General features: G+C 49.9%; 1 protein-coding gene across 2 annotated transcripts in view; it reads left to right on the top strand.

Moving 5' to 3' along the window:
- VEPH1 (ventricular zone expressed PH domain containing 1) overlaps positions 1-21,202 on the top strand; it is a 988,289-nt gene that overhangs the window by 58,802 nt on the left and 908,285 nt on the right. For both annotated transcript variants that reach the window (XM_063916128.1, XM_063916129.1), the window contains exon 4: positions 13,139-13,313. In XM_063916128.1, coding sequence (XP_063772198.1) covers positions 13,139-13,313 — 175 coding nt within the window. The remainder of the gene's footprint in view (positions 1-13,138; positions 13,314-21,202) is intronic.

Here is a 21,202-nt window from a genome sequence, read left to right as displayed (position 1 = left end):
TGTACTGTGTCTGCTGCTAATATATAGACTGGTTGATAAAGAGATAGTATACTCGTAACTAGTATGTATGTATAAAGAAAGAAAAAAAAACCACGGTTAGGTGGTATATACAATTATGGACGGGCTGCCGAGTGCCGACACAGAGGTAGCCACAGCCGTGAACTACCGCACTGTACTGTGTCTGCTGCTAATATATAGACTGGTTGATAAAGAGATAGTATACTCGTAACTAGTATGTATGTATAAAGAAAGAAAAAAAAACCACGGTTAGGTGGTATATACAATTATGGACGGGCTGCCGAGTGCCGACACAGAGGTAGCCACAGCCGTGAACTACCGCACTGTACTGTGTCTGCTGCTAATATAGACTGGTTGATAAAGAGATAGTATACTACTAATATTATATACTGGTGGTCAGGTCACTGGTCACTAGTCACACTGGCAGTGGCACTCCTGCAGCAAAAGTGTGCACTGTTTAATTTTAATATAATATTATGTACTCCTGGCTCCTGCTATAACCTATAACTGGCACTGCAGTAGTGCTCCCCAGTCTCCCCCACAATTATAAGCTGTGTGAGCTGAGCAGTCAGACAGATATATAATATATATATAGATGATGCAGCACACTGGCCTGAGCCTGAGCAGTGCACACAGATATGGTATGTGACTGACTGAGTCACTGTGTGTATCGCTTTTTTCAGGCAGAGAACGGATATATTAAATAAACTGCACTGTGTGTCTGGTGGTCACTCACTATATAATATATTATGTACTCCTGGCTCCTGCTATAACCTATAACTGGCACTGCAGTAGTGCTCCCCAGTCTCCCCCACAATTATAAGCTGTGTGAGCTGAGCAGTCAGACAGATATATATAATATTATATATAGATAATAGATGATGCAGCACACTGGCCTGAGCCTGAGCAGTGCACACAGATATGGTATGTGACTGAGTCACTGTGTGCTGTGTATCGCTTTTTTCAGGCAGAGAACGGATTATAAATAAAAGTGGTGGTCACTGGTCACTATCAGCAAAACTCTGCACTGTACACTACTGAGTACTCCTAATGCTCCCCAAAATTAGTAAATCAAGTGTCTCTCTAATCTATTCTAATTCTAAACGGAGAGGACGCCAGCCACGTCCTCTCCCTATCAATCTCAATGCACGTGTGAAAATGGCGGCGACGCGGGCTCCTTATATAGAATCCGAGTCTCGCGATAGAATCCGAGCCTCGCGAGAATCCGACAGCGTCATGATGACGTTCGGGCGCGCTCGGGTTAACCGAGCAAGGCGGGAAGATCCGAGTCGCTCGGACCCGTGAAAAAAAACATGAAGTTCTGGCGGGTTCGGATTCAGAGAAACCGAACCCGCTCATCTCTACATTTTATAGATCAAGAAAATGATATACCATATTAAACTGGAACCATAGAGATATGAAGCATGAGTAAATACAAGTCAAATACAGGCACACAGGTTTGTGGAGATACACAGAATCGGACTGGTACACTGGTGTACTGTATTGCTTGGATCCACTGCCGGTCTGTGTATGCCGGGACGATATTTAGAGGCACACAGCTTTCTGTACTCGCTCCTACAATTGGTAGGGCTGACTAATTGTGATGACAGCTGTGCTAATTGTGTGTACGCGAGTAGGTATAGAGAGTTGGGTGCCTCAAAACATTAGTCCGGCATACACGGACTGACAGCAGATCCCACCAACACCCCGATGCAGACATTGATGCTACAGAGTACAAGTTGATAATAGGATGAAGTTAGACTTGTCACTTTTGGGTGTGCAGTCTGATGATGGGGTGGGGTCTATTGAGGGGGGTAGGAGCCCTCCACCTAGGGCCTGATTGTACGGAATTGCGGCCTTCCTTGCGTCTTTTGCTGCAGTTGTGTCTTAGACCAGGGAAAGATCGAGATCTAAAAGTGGCCCTGTAAAATATTATGGAAGTGGTCTGACATGTGCTGCACAAGAGATTTAACATACCATGTAGTCATGGCAGCATCATTGGATGGCAGAGTTGCGGAACTCCTGAGATGGAATAACAGAATGAATGGGGACAATGCAGTGTACTGAGGACCTCATTCAGTAAGTATTGCAATTCCTGCTAAAAAGCAGTTGCTGCGATCAAATAGTTGCCTCAAACAAATAGAGACAAAATGCCATTGCAGAAATTGCGACTGCATCGCTAACCCTAATATGCAGGCTGGTCGCAAAACCATACACAATTACTGGACAATCAAAGATTTTTCCTATCTGCGTCAGGCAAGATCGTACATAATTCTTGCGACACAAGAGGCTGGAAGTGGGCATTGCTGACGTCAGAGGCCCTCCTTAAAAACATCTGGGCACGCCTGCATTTTTTGGACACACCCAGAAAACGGCAGGTTTCTGCCAAGAAATGCCGTCTTCCTGTCAGTCAAACATTGGCTGTCAGTTTGGGGGGGCAGGGCTACCATCAGAAATTGTGTGGCCCAGGACTGGCAAAATAAGCAGCCCCCACCCGAAGAAATAAATAAATAAATATATATATATATATATATATATATATATATAAAATAAAAATAAATAAAAATAATATGTTTAAAAAAAATAACATTAAAATTTCTATGCACATATGGAGCAGCACCATTTTATGACCCCACAGTTATGTCACTACAGCTGTTGCCTGCCTACTTCTAACTACTGTATTGATAACATCCCTCCCAAAATGGCCGCTGCCTTAGAGGAGACAGTTATTAAAGATACTGGAGGCCTCCTCTAGTATCTTTAATAACTGTCTCCACTGAGACGGCGCCTATTTTGGGAGGGATGTTTCAATACAGTGCTGCGGGCGGACAGCGGCATGAGAGGCCAGGCTGGGACCAGGGATGTGCGGTGAGCTAAAAGGCTAAGGTGGCACTAGCTAGCACCAGAGCCAAATTTACACTCAAAATATGAGCCAAAGGGTACATCTGGTCATTATACACAGGTGCAGCAGTATAAACTCCTGGAAATCTGGTGAGTTTTGATCAGAGATGTGCGGAAAAGATAGGTACTGCCTCACCTGCCAGACTTTTTACTCCAGAGTTTTGGCTATAAAAAATGATTAGAATAATGCAAAGAAGATATTTCAAACATATTCTTTGTATTTATCATATACTTTATACAGTGAAAACTCTGGTACAAACGTAAGAATGACAGGAAAGGCTCTGCCTCACCTGCTTCACCCCACCGCACGTCACTGGCTGGGACAGCTGTGTCCCCAGTACCCCCCTGATGGTGACCAAGGGTGGGAAATGGGGACTTAGCTGGCAACACATGCGTGGTCACATACTCAGGGTATTTTTTGCAAAACATATATTGAGAAGTGCAGTACGAGGATTCACAGTGACAAAACGAGTTTTATGGTAAGAACTTACCTTTGTTAAAACTCTTTCTGCGAGGTACACTGGGCTCCACAAGTCTGGACAATGGGGTGTAGAGTAGGATCTTGATCCGAGGCACCAACAGACTCAAAGCTTTGACTGTTCCCAGAATGCACAGCGCCGCCTCCTATATCACCCCGCCTCCCAGCACAGGAGCTCAGTTTTAGTTAACCAGCCCAATACAGTAGCAGGAAAAGAGACGACAACGGTTAGTAGCCACATATACCACACTCTCATGACAAGAGAAGTGTCAGCGGCTAATGCCATATCAACCCAAAGAAGCTAAGTGCGTCAGTGTGGGTGCCTTGTGGAGCCCAGTGTACCTCGCAGAAAGAGTTTTAACAAAGGTAAGTTCTTACCATAAAACTCGTTTTCTGCTGCGGAGTACACTGTGCTCCACAAGTCTGGACAATGGGGATGTCCTAAATCAGTTCCTTATGGGAGGGGACCAGGGACGTGCAGTCAGGGGAGGCAGTGCCTCCCCTGTCATTAATGATTAAGTTAATACAAAGAAGATGCATATGACACATATTCTGTGTCATATGTATCTTCTTAATATTATTCTTTACATTGCTCCCCTCTGTATGTGTTTGGGAGGCACCGATCGTGGTGCCTCCCGTTGTCACTGGGGAAAGTATGGGGAGCGGGGGGCGGGCACGGGCGGGGACTAGCCATGGGCTGTAAAAGCCCATTGAAAATATATGGGAAAGCGGCACCATTAGAGGTGCCGCTTTCCTACAGGGACGTGCTTTCAACCTATGAAAGCACGTCCCTGTCAGTGAGGCCACAGTGATTGGCCAGCGGATCCGTCACTGGATCCGCTGTCAATCACTGTGTCGGCGACGCTGGCGGAGGAGGTGCGGGCGGCTGGATGTGGCGATGGTGCGGGCGGCGGGATGCGGCGGTGGTGCGGGTGGCGGCGGTGCGGGTGGCGGGTTGCGGCGGCGGTGCGGCGGCGGAAATGTACCTTTATCTGCAGAGTTTGGCAGCGGAGCGGTTCCAGTTTCAAAAATGGCGCCTCAGCGTCATTTTTTAAATTCAAGATGGCCGCCGCGAGCCAATCACGGCTCGCCGCGTCATCGCCCCGCCCCCTCCGGCTGACTTATATAAGTCAGCGCGAGGCGGAGGAGAGTCAGTCCGACGGCGGAGGAGGAGCAGTGAAGAGCTCCTGAAGAAAGAAGACGGCGGAAGTCCTGGCTGGGCGGCGGCTATGCAAAAGAGCTTAGCAGCCGCCGCCCACCGGGTGAAGACGCTGGAAGCCCTGGGGAGGGGTGGTGCCCCCCAGGTGAAGACGCCGGAAGCCCTGGGAAGGCGGCGGCCACGCAAAAGATCTTAAAGGCCGCCACCCCCAGGTGAAGACCCAGTTTAATAAAGCTTATTTTTGTGTGGTGTTTTAGTTTAATATTTTCTTTACAGGTGGACTACAGGTGCCAGCGGGCCCTTTATGTCCGGGCATGCTGGCACTTGTGGTTCTCCAAGTGCCAGCATGCTGGGGCAGGCTTGCTGGGACCTGTAGGCTACCTGTAAAGAACAATATTACTATTCTTTGCAGGTGGACTACAGGTGCCAGCAGGCCCTTTATGTCCGGGCATGCTGGCACTTGTGGTTCTCCAAGTGCCAGTATGCTGGGGCAGGCTTGCTGGGACCTGTAGGCCACCTGTAAAGAACAATATTAACACACAATGAACCCTGCACCCACCGCCACCAGGGGTGCGGGGCATAGCACTGGGCTATCAGCCCAGTGCTGGTTATTGCTCGGGAGGGGGGACCCCATTTTTATTTTTTGGGGTTCCCACTTTCCGAGGAATTCCAACCCAGGGCTGACTGACTGGGGGGGCAGATTAATGTTATGGCAGGGGGACACCACACTGAGTGTCTCCCCTGCTATGGCATTACTCCCCCTGGCTGGTTCTGCCTAGTGCTGGTTTTACTGATGTGTTGGGGGACCACACTTTTTTTTTTTTGGGGGGGGGGGCTTGTTAGCTGCCAGTGCCTCCCCAACCAATGACCTCACCGCACGTCACTGGAGGGGACGCACTGTAGCGAGCACAAGAACCTGGCGTCCAAAGGAAGCATCCTGGGAAGCGGCATTATCGAAGGCATAGAACCTTATGAACGTGTTCCCGGAGGACCACGTAGCCGCCTTGCACAATTGATCAAGGGTCGCACCACGGTGGGCCGCCCAAGAAGGTCCAACAGACTGAGTAGAATGGGCCGTAATGTGAGCAGGAGCTGACAGACCAGCCTTCACATAAGCATGTGCAATCACCATTCTAATCCATCTGGCCAGGGTCTGCTTGTGAGCAGGCCAGCCACGTTTGTGAAATCCAAACAAAACAAAGAGAGAAGCAGTTCTCTTCACATAGATACGGAGAGCCCGTACCACATCCAAAGACCGCTCTTTGGGAGACAAATCAGGAGAGACAAAGGCTGGAACCACAATCTCCTGATTAAGGTGGAACGAAGAAACCACCTTAGGCAAATATCCGGGACGAGTCCTAAGAACCACCCGGTCACGGTGAAAAATCAGATATGGGGAACTACAAGACAAGGCACCCAGATCCGACACTCTTCTAGCAGAGGCAATAGCCAGCAAGAGCACCACCTTAAGGGAAAGCCACTTAAGGTCAGCTGAACCAAGAGGTTCAAATGGAGGCTCCTGCAACGCCTCCAAAACCACGACAAGTCCAAAGAAGCCACAGGCGGGACATAGGGAGGTTGGATACGCAACACAACCTGAGTGAAAGTATGAACATCATGTAAAGTCGCAATTTTTCTCTGAAACCACACCGACAAGGCAGAAATACCTCTTCAGAAAAACCCTTAGCCCTCAAGACGGAAGCTTCAAGAGCCACGCTGCCAAAGATAGCCGGGCTAGGTCCTAGTAGACACAAGGGCCCTGAACGAGGAGGTCTGGGTATTGTGGAAGTAGAAGTGGACGCTCTGACGATAGTCCTTGCAGGTCTGAGAACCAGTGCCGTCTGGGCCATGCTGGAGCTATGAGAAGCAGATTTCCTTTTTCTTGCTTGAACTTCCGAATTACCCTGGGCAGGAGTGACACCGGAGGGAACACGTATGGCAGCCGAAACCTCCACGGCACCGCCAGCGCATCCACAAATGCTGCTTGAGGATCCCTTGTCCTTGCTCCGAAGACCGGAACCTTGTGATTGTGTCGAGACGCCATCAGATCCACATCTGGAAGACCCCACCTTTCCACGAGGAGTTGAAACACTTCTGGATTGAGGCCCCACTCGCCGGCATGCACGTCCTGATGACTGAGAAAGTCCGCTTCCCAATTCAGGACTCCCGGAATGAATATTGCCGATATTGCCGGTAGATGGCGTTCTGCCCACTGTAGAATCCGTGAGGCTTCCATGAGGCTTCCTTCATTGCCAAACGGCTTCGAGTGCCGCCTTGATGATTTATGTAAGCCACTGTGGTGGCGTTGTCCGACTGTACTTGAACAGGACGGTACTGAATTAAATGCTGGGCCAGGTTCAACGCATTGAAGACCGCCCGCAACTCCAGAATGTTGATCGAGAGGAGAGATTCCTCCTTGGTCCACCGACCCTGTAAGGAGTGCTGCTCCAGCACCGCACCCCAACCTCTTAGACATCCAGTTGGATATCCAGAAGGGACGGCCCCTGCACAATTGTTGGTCCTGGAGCCACCAGAGCAGCGACAGACGGACCTCCGGAGTCAATGAGATCATGTGAGACCTGATCCGGTGAGGCAGGCCATCCCACTTGGCTAGAATCAGCTTCTGGAGGGGGCGAGAATGGAATTGAGCATACACCACCATGTCGAATGCTGACACCATGAGGCCCAGCACCTGCATAGCCGAATGTATCGACACTTGCGGACGAGAAAGGAAGCAACTAATCCTATCCTGAAGCTTCAGGACTTTCTCCTGAGACAAGAACAACCTCTGGTTGTGAGTGTCTAACAGCGCTCCCAGGTGCACCATGCTCTGAGCAGGGACCAGGGAGGATTTCTTCCAGTTGATGAGCCACCCGTGGGCTTGTAGAAATTGGACCGTCATATCCAGATGACACAGGAGAAGATCTGGGGAATTTACCAGGATTAACAAGTCGTCCAGATACGGCAGTATCCTGACCCCTTGATGGCGGAGTACCACCGTCATCACCGCCATAACTTTGGTGAAGACTCGCGGAGCCGTTGTTAAACCTAAAAGGTAACTCCCGAAACTGGTAATGGATGTTGCCAATAGCAAACCTCAGGTATTGTTGATGTGACACTGCTATAGGAATATGCAGGTAAGCATCCTGTATGTCCAAGGAGACCATGTAGTCCCCAGGTTCAAAGGCCAGAACTATAGAGTGAAGGGTTTCCATACGGAACTTGGAAATCTTCACAAACCTGTTCAATGCCTTGAGGTTGAGAATGGGCCTGGAGGACCCATTCGGTTTCTGGACTAGAAACAGCGGAGAATAGTACCCCCGGCCCCTCTGAGCAAGAGGCACCTGTACTACGACTCCTGTATCCAGGAGGGTCTGTACCACCGAGTGTAGAGTTTTTGCCTTTGTCCGGTCCAAAGGGACGTCTGTCTGGCAAAATCGATGAGGGGGTCGGTTTTTGAAGGCAATGGCGTAACCTCGAGTGACGACTTCCCGTACCCAGGCATCTGAAGTGGTCTTCAACCATTCCTGGGTATACCCTAGAAGCCGGCCTCCTACCCTAGGATCCCCCAGGGGGAGGCCCGCCCCGTCATGCGGCAGGCTTATCGTCTTGGCTGCTGGCTGACGGGCAGCCCAGGCTCTTTTGGGCTTCGGCTTACCAGGTTTGGAAGTGCGGGCCTGCTTATGGTACGCCTGACTTTTTGCTTTACCTGAAGGACGAAAGGGTCGAAAGGGCATACCTTTAGCCTTCGACACAGAAGGAGTGGTATTAGGTAGACAGGCAGTTTTGGCAGTAGCCAAGTCATCCACTATCTTATTTAAGTCCTCCCTAAACAGAATATCTCCCTTGAAAGGGAGTACCTCCAGGGTTTTTCTAGAGTCCAGATCCACAGACCAGGATCTCAGCCACAATATCCGGCGAGCCAGGACTGACGTAGTAGAGGCCCTGGCTGCCAGGATACTGGCATCAGAAGCCGCCTCTTTAATATATCGAGATGCTGTGACAATATATGACAAGCATTGTCTAGCATAGGGGTGGGCAAAATACGACCCGCGGGCCGGATGCGGCCCGCAAACCGATCCTGCACGGCCCACTGCCTCCCACCAGCGAGCAATGACAAGCGGCCCGACCGGCTGAGCTGCTTGTCATTGCTCTGCACTGCAGTACCTCCAAGCTGCCGGCGGCGCCTTTCTCCCCTGCTGCTGCTGCGTTGTAGCAGCCTCCTCCTCCCGCCTCCAGAGTCCCCAGTGACAACGGCTGTGTTCAGCTGAAAAGGGGGCGTGGCTACATGTCGAGGAGGGGGTGGGGCTACACGGGCCCTCAGAGGGCGGAGCTACATGGGACAAGAGCCAGACTGCTGCAGATCCATCCTTCCTGCCACTGCCAGCCAGATCAGTAAGTTAATGGGAAAAGTGAGAGAAAGAAAGGGTGTGTGTGTGTGTGTGTGTGTGTGTGTGTGTGTGTGTGTGTGTGTGTGTCTGATAGTGTGCGTATATTTGTGTGTGCGGGCAGTGGCGTTAGACTGTTTTAGGTTTGGGGGAGAGATCTTTAGCTCTCACTGTACCAACCCCTCCCGTGTTCTGTCACTGTGTCACCGCCCCCCCCCCGTGTTCTGTCACTGTGTCACCCCCCCGTGTTCTGTCACTGTGTCACCCCCCTCTGTTCTGTCACTGTGTCACCCCCCCCCCGTGTTCTGTCACGTGTCACCCCCACCGTGTTCTGTCACTGTGTCACACCCACCGTGTTCTGTCACGTGTCACCCCCACCGTGTTCTGTCACTGTGTCACCCCCCCGTGATCTGTCACCGTGTCACACATCCGTGTACTGTCACTGTCACCCCCCCCTCCCCGTGTTCTGTCACCGTGTCACCCCCACCGTGTTCTGTCACTGTCACTTCCCCTCCCCGTGTTCTTTCACTGTGTCACACCCCCGTGTTCTGTCACCGTGTCACACATCCGTGTTCTGTCACTGTCACCGCCCCTCCCCGTGTTCTGTTACTGTGTCACACCCCCGGTGTTCTGTCACCATGTCACCCCCACCGTGTTCTGTCACTGTGTCACACACCCGTGTTCTGTCACTGTCACCCCCCCTCCCCGTGTTCTGTCACCGTGTCACACCCCCTGTGTTCTGTCACCGTGTCACCCCAACCGTGTTCTGTCACTGTGTCACCCCCCCGTGTACTGTCACCGTGTCACCCCCCGTGTTCTGTCACCGTGTCACCCCCACCGTGTTCTGTCACTGTGTCACCCCCACCGTGTTCTGTCACTGTGTCACCCCCACCGTGTTCTGTCACTGTGTCACCCCCACCGTGTTCTGTCACTGTGTCACCCCCACCGTGTTCTGTCATCGTGTCACACCCCCCGTGTTCTTTCACCGTGTCACACCTTTCCCCAGGGGCCATAAGACACTGGATAATTTGCTTGCTGCACAATAATTATCCTAAATAAAATGTTAATGTGTAAAAAGGCTCTCTACCTGCCGTAATGTGTGTAAAAGGGGCTCTACCTGGTGTAATGTGTGTAAGTGGCGCTGTGTGGCGCAATTTGAATAATGGAGACTATTGTGCAGCCTAATATGAATCTGTATTATTTTTTGCCCACACCCCTTCCACATGAAGCCACGTCCCTATATTTTTGGCAAGTGGGGGGAGCTGCTATTTTATATGTGGCCCTCGGATACTGACAGGAAATGTCAAGTGGCCCCTCAGCTGAAATAATTGCCCACCCCTGGTCTAGCATGATCAGAGGAGACTTCAGCTTCTAACTCCAAGGCCCATGCTTCAATAGCCTCAGCAGCCCATGAAGCTGCAATAGTAGGCCTTTGTGCAGCACCCGTGAGGGTGTAAATCACTTTTAGACAACCCTCCACACGTTTATCCGTAGGCTCTTTCAGAGACGTGACGGTAGTGACAGTTAGAGCTGAGGAAACCACCTCCTAGCCACATGCGAGTCCACTGGAGGAGGTGTTTCCCAATTCTTAGACAGCTCTGGCGTGAGGGGATAGCGAGCCAGCATCCTCTTTTGAGGCACAAACTTCGTACCCGGGTTTTCCCAGGGTTCCTGACATATATCCACTAGGTGATCAGAGTGAGGTAAAACCTGTTTAACCACCTTCTGACGCTTGAACCTATCTGGTTTCTTAGGAAGCACGGATGGCTCGGGATCATCCGTAATCTGCAGAATTAACTTAATAGCCTCCAAAAGGTCAGGAACATCCACATGTGAACTACCCTCCCCATCAGCCATATCTGAGTCAGAACCTGTGGGGTCAGTGTAAGTGCCGTCCTCATCAGACGAGGTGTCAGTGACAGCAGTGGATTGTGAGGAGACGAGCGCTCGCTTAGAGGACCTCTTGGACTTAGACGAGCGTTGGTCAGACTTTTTAGTAGTCAAGGACTGGTTCAACTTCTTCAATTTAGCAGATAAATCGTCCGCACACGGCGGGCTAGCTGCAGGGCCCACATACGGTTGTACCGGCATTGGGGGTCCCATAGGGGGTGTTAGTTTATGAACTAGTGTATGCAGAAGCGTGGAAAAAGCGGCCCACGGTGGGTCAGTATGTGCCTCCGTTACCACAGTCCCACTGGGGGGCAAGGAGCCCCCAGAATCAGAGCCCACAGCTGCTATATTCTCCTCATATGTGCCTGTGGCTTCAGCAACACCAGCAGTGTGTTCCGCCCCAGAACCGTTACCCTCAGAAGCAGACATGATATAACTTGCAGTATGAGGTAACACAGTACAATTATCAGCAGCACAATATCCCAAACCCAAACCCCTGCGCAGTGTAGTCAGCACTAGCAGAAATAAAGCAGAGATATGGTGACCAAATCACAGAGAAAAATACGTAATACAGTATATCTTTGTGAAAATCCTTTATTAGATAACACCTGACGCACCAAGCCCCCTCAGGTTATAGAATATAGGGATAGCAAGTTGAGTGAAAGACACGAGATGGACAACACTCAGCTATCAAATGCACACACAGAAGGTCAAAGTTTGTACAATGCAGAGGTTATTACAGACAATAATACTGCACTGGACTAGCTTACACAGCTATATAACAGTAGATATAACGGTACACAGTAAGAACTGGATGTATATCACAGGGTAATTGTACTATAAAACCCTGACTAAATGCACTCTTTCTTAACTATCACTGTCTAAAAAGGCAGGTAGAATACTTAAGTGTCATGTAAAGGCACAGCGCTGACAACCAGGCGGCTTTACATAGAAGGATTTGCCCAAGCAGTCCCAGGAACAGTGAACTGAGGGATAATGGCGCCGCAGACACTGACAGGGAGTGAGGAAAAGACAGATATGCAACTCCAGGGCGGGAACATTTGTGGGAAATGGCGCCCTGGGGCTGGGGGAGGGGCTTCAGGTCTAAGCCTTATCCCCCTTGCTGGCAAAACCACCGGGTACTGTGGGTGATATAAGAAGTGGTTTAGAGAGAAAACCCGACCTGCGCCCATGCCCTGGTGATCTAGTGGGATCGCCTGTGCTGCCACAGTGTCCACCGCCAGCGTGCGGCCCGCCTCCCACTGACCGCGCCGGATCGCGATAAAGACCGGGACCCACTTACCACCTCCCGAAGCGCGGCCACGCGATCCTGGAGAGCCCCAGCCGTGTGTGTCTAACATGAAGAAAACCGGAGCCTCCGCTGTAGGTACCCGGCAACCAGGGCTCGGGAGTGTACAGCGCCGCTGGGGAGAGCTGGAGCTGCAGCAGTGAATGTCACAAAACATTTACCACCGCTGCTGCCCTTGAAGTCTTCACTTTTTACCTCATAAAAAGCTTTTCTCAGGGCTGCTTGGAGCAGCCCCTCTGTTAAGTGCCTGCTTACTGCAGCACCAACTGACAAACTGAGCTCCTGTGCTGGGAGGCAGGGTGATATAGGAGGCGGTGCTGTGCATTCTGGGAACAGTCAAAGCTTTGAGTCTGTTGGTGCCTCGGATCAAGATCCTACTCTACACCCCATTGTCCAGACTTGTGGAGCCCAGTGTACCTCGCAGCAGAAAGCTTTCTAACAAGCTCTGTCCCTGCATACGATATATGATGTAATCTTGCAATGTATTCAAATGTTGCAATATGAATGTGGGCAAATTTATCACATCCCATCTGAGATGCAGATTATGATAAATATTCCTCTTAATACTAGCCGTGACTCCTTAAGACAGAAAAACACTTTTGAAGAAAATTCTGTCAGCACATGTGAACAATTTCAGTTAATGATTGATAGAGATGGACACAGTATGTCTTTCTATATATCATTTAATTAATTGTATTGACAGCTGCAATTACCATATAATTAACATGAATCAGGCAGAATGTACCACAGGAGCAGCATAAGATACTGGGTGAGCTGGATATTATTACTGCTCCAGATAAGAAGGTTTAAGCAGTGCAAAAAAATAATAGCAACTATTCTATTCAGCTGATTACTAGTTCAGAGCAAATTTCTATGTTAAAGATAAAAGATATTATTCAGAGACCTAATTCGTACTGTTTGTTGATTGTTACTGCAGCTTCTACAGTATGATACAGTATATATCATTAATATTATCTATATTTTTACCTTGACAGAACTATAACAGACCTTCAATTATGTCGCTTGCTGTCCCTGTTGCAGTGAGATTTCTCCAAAAGGGAAACAAGGAACTGTGCAGAAATATGTCAAGTTACATTTCCCTTGTAGCCATTGCCAAAGCAGATCTACTGGCCGATCACACAGATTCAATCATAGCCAGCATCCTAAAAGGTACACAGATGTAATGCTATTGTCTTTCATGTTGTGACTTTCAGAAGTGAATTATTCTTTTAATTATTCAGACATAGTTCAATGTCTTTTTAAATAATGGTTTCTAAATATACACAGTGTGTAAAAGAGAGCCATATGTTTGAAATGTAATATGTGCAAGAAACGTCTGAGATCTTCTAATAAGTACAATCTGCCTGAAATGTAATCCTAACTCTCATTTGTAAATCTCAGTAGATTAAAAAAAAATTCCATTCAGTATTCTCTCTGGATGGTTGTTACGATTCTCCCAAAAGTCCTTGTAACTGGTTCTGCCGTCTCTACACAGCAAACCACAGAACGTGATAGAGTTTCTCCCATGCTTAGCTGTGTGGTAAAGTAAATCTGGCTACACATACTATAGTCCGACACTACCTCTTGGGCTGAGTGGTAAACGTAAAGATCCCTGTTCATTTTTTCCTCATACAAGGATGGCCAAATTGGATGAGATCCTGTCATTCATAGCTCATGCTTGGACCACATGAACACTAAGTTTGTGTATGATCATAGATGCACTGCAGGAGTAAACTTAATTTTATAAATCCTAATCATATAGTGTTTACCATAGTCAAGAATATTAAATGATTTTGTTGAGGGGCGTAAGTTAATTCCAGACACCCCCCCCCCCCCCCCGTGTACCTCCAGTCACAGTGGCTACATCTTATGCAAATGTGCAGTAGCACAGCTGAGTGTGAAAGCATGAAGTAATGTATTCACAATGTGCTGGGGGCAGGAAAGTGCATATACTGTGGTGTTATTGTAATTCCCTCCACTGTTCTCCGCTTCCCTATTTCACATTCCTCATTGTTTTCCCCTTCCCACATACCTCACTGTGCTCCCCATCCCACATTCCTCACTGTGCTCCCATTCCCCATCCCATATTCTTCACTGTGTTCCCTTTCCCCATCCCACATGCCTCATTGTGCTCCCCTTCCCCATCCCACATTCCTCTCTGTGCTTCCCTTTCCCCATCCCCCACTGTGATTCCCTTCCCCATTCCACATGCCCCCTTCCCAATTCCACATCTCTCACTGTGCTCCCCTTCCCCATCCCACATGTGTCATTCTGCTCCGCTTCCTTATCCCACATTCCTCACTGTGCTCCCCTTCCCACATCCCTCACTGTGCTCGCCATCCCACAAGCCTCAGTCTGCTCTCCCTCCCACATGCTCAGTTACCCCTACATGCCTCAGTATACTCCATACTTACCGATATTCTGGCTGCTCTCTGCGGGAGAGAGCAGCCAGGTCGGCTCAACAGGCGGGCCGGGAGCACTTTGACGAATGGAGGGGGTGGACCGGAAGCAGTACGGGGGCGGAGCAAGGGCGGGACAGGGGCGTGGTTACGGTGATGCCTTCTTTAAGCCACGCCCCTGCTCTGTAATGCCGCGATCACCGGCATTACAATGCAGGTGGCGTGGCTACGATGACGCGATTCAGCAAGAATCGCGTCATTGTCTGCCCGGACCGCCCACTTTACACACAAAGTGGGCGGATGGGCAGGGGGGACCCCGTCAAATCGGGAGACTTGCCTGCTCTTCCGGGGGGCCGGGAGGGTCACCCGATTTTCAGGAGCCTCCCGGCCATTCCGGGAGAGTAGGCAAGTATGGTATACTCCCCTTCCCACATTCCACATGCCTCACTGTGCTCTCCTTCCCCATCCCACATGCCTCATTGTGCTCCCCTTCCCCATTCCACATGCCTCATTGTGCTCCCCTTCCCCATCCCACATGCCTCATTGTGCTCCTCTTCCCACATGTGTCATTCTGCTCCGCTTCCTTATCCCACATCCCTCACTGTGCTCCCCTTCCCACATCCCTCACTGTGCTCCCCATCCCACATGCCTCACTCTGCTCTCCCTCCCACATGCTGACTGTTACCCCTACTTGCCTCAGTATACTGCCCTTCCCACATAATCCACATTCCACATGCCTCACTGTGCTCTCCTTCCCCATCCCACATGCCTCATTGTGCTCCCCTTCCCGATCCCACATGCCTCATTGTGCTCCCCTTCCCACATGCTCACTGTGTACCCCTTCCCACATCCTACATGCCTGTGTGTACTTCCCTTCCCGCACTTCACATGCCTCACTGTGCTCCCCTTTCCCTCCCACATGCCTCATTGTGCTCCGCTTCCTGATCCCACATCCCTCACTGTTCCCTCATACTCACTGTGTACCCCTTCCCACATCCTACATGCCTCACTGTACTCCCCTTCGCACATGCCACATGCCTCACTGTGCTCCCCTGCCCCATCCCACATACCTCACTGTGCTCTCATTTCCACATGCCTCATTGTGCTCCCCAACCCACATACCTCACTGTGCTCCCATTCCCAAATGCCTCATTGTGCTCCCCTTCCCACATGCCTCACTGTGCCCCCCTTCCCACATTTATTATTTATTATTATTGTTATTTATTTATTAACAGTTTCTTATATAGCGCAGCAAATTCCGTTGTGCTTTACAATTTGAAATAACAATAACAAACTGGGTGATAACAAACAGTCATAGAGGTAGGAAGGCCCTGCTCGCAAGCTTACAATCTATAGGGAAATAGGCATGTGTACACAAGGAAAGATGCTATCTATTGCATAGAATGAGAAGACGTGTGGATATGTGTGGACTGTACAGAGTGGATGCAATTTGATAGGAAGGTTTATGAAAGTTATGTGGGCGGTTCTGGAATTTGATATGCTTGCCTAAAGAGGTGAGTTTTCAGGGAACGCTTGAAGGTTTGGAGACCAGAGGAGAGTCTTATTGTGCGGGGTAGGGCATTCCAGAGTGGGTGCAGCCCGATGAAAGTCCAGCAATTGTGAGTGGGAGCGAGTAATGAGTGTGGATGAGAGACGCAGGTCTTGTGAAGAGCGAAGAGGTCGGGTTGAGAGATACTTTGGTAACCAATGGAGGGACTGACAGAGTGGATCTGCAGACGATGAACGCCTAGCGAGGAAGATATGCCTCGCCGCTGCATTCAGAATGGATTGTAGTGGTGACAGTCTCGTTTTGGGAAGACCAGTTAGGGGACTATTGCAATAATCAATGCGGGAGATAATGAGAGCGTGGATTAGAGTTTTAGCAGTGTCTTGTGTAAGGTATGGTCGTATTTTGGATATGTTTTTTAGATGCATGTTACATGATCTTGAGACAGATTGAATGTGGGGAACAAAGGACAGATCAGAGTCAAGGATGACACCTAGGCAGCGAGCTTGTGGGGTAGGGTAGATAGTCGAGTTTTCAACAGTGATAGAGATATCAGGTTGGTACCTACTATTGGCCGATGGAAATATAATTAACTCTGTCTTTGAAATATTCAGTTTGAGGTGGCGAGATGTCATCCAGGATGAAATGGCAGAAAGGCATTCAGTGACACAGTCCAGTACAGATAGGGACAAGTCAGGGGAGGATAGGTAGATTTGAGTATCATCTGCGTACAGATGATACTGAAAACCAAAAGAGCTGATTAGTTTACCAAGAGATGAGGTATAGACAGAGAAAAGCAGAGGACCCAAGACTGAGCCTTGCGGTACTCCAACTGAAAGAGGTAGCAAAGAGGAGGTAGATTCAGAGAAGCGAACACTGAAGGAGCGATTAGATAGGTAGGATAGGAACCAAGAAAGGGCTGTGTCTTTAAGACCTAGGGATTGTAGTGTCTGTATGAGAAGAGAGTGGTCTACAATGTCAAATGCAGCAGATAGATCTAGAAGAATAAGTAGTGAGACTTCGTAGTGACCAAATCATTAACCACTTTAGTCAGTGCTGTCTCTGTAGAATGTTGGGAATGGAAGCCTGACTGAAGTGGGTCCAACAAAGTGTATGAGTTAAGAAAGTGTGTGAGTCGAGTGTAGGCAAGTCTCTCAAGTAGCTTAGAGAGACAAGGGAGCTGAGAGATAGGGCGGTAGTTTGAGAGAGCATTAGGGTCAGAATTTTGTTTTTTTTAAAATAGGAGTAATCACTGCATGCTTGAAGAGTGAAGGAAAAATACCAGTAGAGAGAGAGAGATTACAGATGTTCGTTAAGGTAGGGATGAGCACCAGAGACAGAGCTTTACTTATTTGTGAGGGTAAAGGATCAAGAGGAGAGGTAGTAGAGAAGCAGGATGAGAAGAGTGATGATACTTCATCTTCATTTGTGGGATCAAATGAAGAAAGATTGCTAGAGGGTTCAGGTAAAGAACGGGGCAGTTCACTGGCTGCCGAAGAGCATACCATTTCATCTCGGATCTTATCAATCTTCTCCTTGAAGTAGGAAGCAAGATCCTGTGCCTTGATAGTGGCTGGTGGGGTAGGTGAGGAAGGATTCAGAAGTGATTTAAATGTATTAGAGAGTTGTTTGGGGTTAGAGGCTTGAGCAGAGATAAGAGTTTGGAAATATGTTTGTTTGGCAGTGTCCGGGGCATTTTTATAAGAATGGTAGACAGTCTTATATGTGAGGAAGTCACTTGAAATACGAGATTTACGCCACTGACGTTCAAGTTTTCGTGTGAGTTTTTGTAGTTGTCTTGTTAATTTGGAGTGCCATGGTTGACATCTAGGCCTACGTGGAGTGTGATGGGTAGCTGGAGCCACTTCATCAAGGACTAGTTCTAGAGTCTCATTAAGGTGTGATACAGCCATCTCAGGAGAGGTGAATGCAGAAATAGGTGAAAGCAGTTGTTGGAGTGAAGTGTGCCTCACTGTGCTCCCCTGACCCATCCCGCATACCTCACTGTGCTCCCCTTCCCACATCCTACATCCCTCACTTTGCTCCCATTCCCACATTCTACATGCCTCACTGTGCCAGCATTTCCGGACATAAAGCACCCGCTGGCACCTGTAGTCCACCTGTAATGAAAATATGAAAAAAAACCCACAACACTGTCTTTAAAAAAAAGTTTTATTACACAGGGTCTTCACCTGGGGGCAGCGGCCTTTAAGCTCTTTTGCGTGACCGCTGCCTTCCCAGGGCTTCCGGCGTCTTCACCTGGTGGGCGGTGGCTATTAAGCTCTATTGCATAGCCGCCACCCATCCAGGACTTCCGGCGTCTTCTTTCTTCAGGAGCTGTTCACTGCTCCACCTCCGCCGTCGGACTGACGCCGCTGCCTCTTGCTGACTTATATAAGTCAGCGGGAGGGGGCGGGGCGATGACGTGGTGAGCCGTAATTGGCTCGCAGCGGCCATCTTGAAGTTAAAAAATTACGCTGACAAACTCTGCAGAATGTCCCTGACTGCCGCGTCCCACCGCCGCCACTGCTACCCGCATCTCCGCCGCATCAGCCCGCCGCATCCCGCACCTCCGCCGCATCCCGCCGCCCGCACATCCGACGCCCACACAGTGATGACAGCGGATCCAGTGACGGATCCGCTGGCCAGTCACTGTGGCCTCACTCACAGGGGCGTGCTTTCATGGGTTGAAAGCACGTCCCTGTATGAAAGCGGCACCTCTAATGGTGCCGCTTTCCTATGTAATTTCAATGGGCTCTTCCTGCCCATGGCTTGTCCCCGCTCCCCACTCCCACACCATTCCCATTCACAACGGGAGGCACCACAATCGGTGCCTCCCAACCCCATTTTACACCTTATAATGATTAGAATAATAAAGGAGATACTTATGACACAGAATATGTGTCATTTGTATCTTCTTTGTATTATTTTACTCATTAATGACAGGGGAGGCACTGCCTCCCTTGCCTCCCATGACTGCACATCCCTATCCACTTGTCACACCCACATGCCTCACTATTCCCTACTTCCCCATCTCACATGTCTCACTATTAGAGGTGTATCTGGGTGTCCAAGCACCATAGGCAAAGTAAAGGACTGACACCCCCACCTTCACACACACACACACACACACACACACACACACACACACACACACACACACACACACACACACACACACACGCACACACACTTGAAATAGGGAAGGCACTTGTGCTAAAAAAGGGGCATGGTCACACAATAGTGCCCCCAATTCAAATTACACCACATAGTAGTGTCCCTTACATTAAACCACACAGTAATGTCCATTATTCACATTACGCTACACTGTTGTACTCCTTATATACATTATGCCACATGCTAGAGACCCTTATTAACATTATGCTACACACGAGTACCCCTTATACAGATTATGCCATGTTAGAGCCCATTACATGCATTACACCAAAGTAGAGCAAAACCCCTTATACACATTGTGCCAGGTAGAGCCCCTTATACACACTGCATCAGGTAGAGACCCTTACAGTATATACACTGTACCAGATAGAACCTCTTATACACACTGCATCAGGTAGAGACCCTTACAGTATATACACTGTACCAGATAGAGCCTCTTATACACACTGCACCAGGTAGAGTTCCTTATACACATTGCGCCAGGTAGCCCCTTATACACATTGCGCCAGGTAACCCCTTATACACATTGCACCAGGTAGCCCATTATACACATTGCACCAGGTAGCCCATTATACACACAGCGCCAGTAGCCCATTATACTCACAGCGCCAGTAGCCCCTTATACACACTGCGCCAGGAAGCCTCTCATACACACTGCCAGGTAGAGCCTCTTAGGAGAGAGTGTGAGTTTGTCTGTGAAAGTGTGTGTCTGTCTCTGTTACTCAGCAGCTCTCCGGACGCGAGGCGGACATTGCCGCGTGGAGACCGGAGGCAGTAAAGACAGTGCGGTGCAGAGACAGCGGGGAGCAAATCAGATGCCCCCCCCCTCCCGGGCAGTGCATCACACACAGGGTTGCTCAGCAACATGTGTACTGGCACTAAAATCAAGAGAATCCACATAAACTACAGCTCCCAGCAGCCGTTGCTGCCAGGAGCTCCCAGGCTCTCAAAGGCTGCTGGGAGCTGTAGTTTATGTAGCGTTTCTTGATTTTAGTGCCGTGCCGGACACCGGCGCCAGGAACTGTGGCTGCCAGCTTTACATGTTACCAGGCTTCACTGCGGGGGTGGACACACACAGGTCCTGCATAGTTGGCAACTTCTGGGCTGCTCTCTCCGGGAGAGAGCAGCCGGTCGGCTCAGCAGGGGGGAGGGGGGGGGGGGGCAGTGAGGTGACGTAACAGGGGGGTGGGCCAGAGGTGGAATGGGGCGTGGCTTCTGGATCGCATCATTTAAGCCATGCCCCCCGCTGTGTAATGCAGCGATTACCGGCATTATACAGCAGGGGGCGTGGTTACGCTGACGCGATTCAACAAGAATCGCGTCATCGCCTGCCCGGACCGCCCACTTTACTCGCTAAGTGGGCGGCGGGCAGGGGGTGACCCCCGGAAATCGGGAGACTTGCCTGCTCTTCCAGGGGGCCGGGAGGGTCACCCGTTTTTCGGGAGCCTCCCGGCAATTCCGGGAGGGTAGGCAAGTATGAGGTCCTGTCTCTAAAAATCTACCCCATGGCTCAGCCAGGCAGCGCCCCTCCTTTGCCGGCACCCTTGGCGAGTGCTATCTTGGCCAATGGGTAGAAATGCCCATCCTAGATGCCTCCCCATGCTCCCCATCCCACATGCCTCACTGTGCTCCCGTTCCTCCTCACATTCTCTTTCTCCTTCTTCTACCCCCTCATCAGACAGACATTCCGTCTGAGGTGAACTTAACTTATCCCCAAACAAACAATGCAGATGCCACCGGTCTGCTGCTGAGCCTGCTGCTGGAAGGGCCAGGAGATGCTCAGTACTGGGGTAGGGGCGGGCTGCCTGATGATGGTCTGATCTTTCAGCTAGTGATCTGAAGAGGTTGAAGTAAGTTGTGCTGTCAGTTACTTCAGTCTCCTCATATCACTGACTGAGAGATCCGTGGAGTCATCAAGCAGCTACGCCCCCACCCCAGTGCTCTGCCTCTGACTTGGTGCAGGAGCTGGACGGTGA

This window comes from Pseudophryne corroboree, chromosome 4 (genome assembly GCF_028390025.1).
Source record: "Pseudophryne corroboree isolate aPseCor3 chromosome 4, aPseCor3.hap2, whole genome shotgun sequence".
Classification (NCBI taxonomy): domain Eukaryota; kingdom Metazoa; phylum Chordata; class Amphibia; order Anura; family Myobatrachidae; genus Pseudophryne; species Pseudophryne corroboree.
This window is presented reverse-complemented; position numbering and strand designations above follow the sequence as displayed.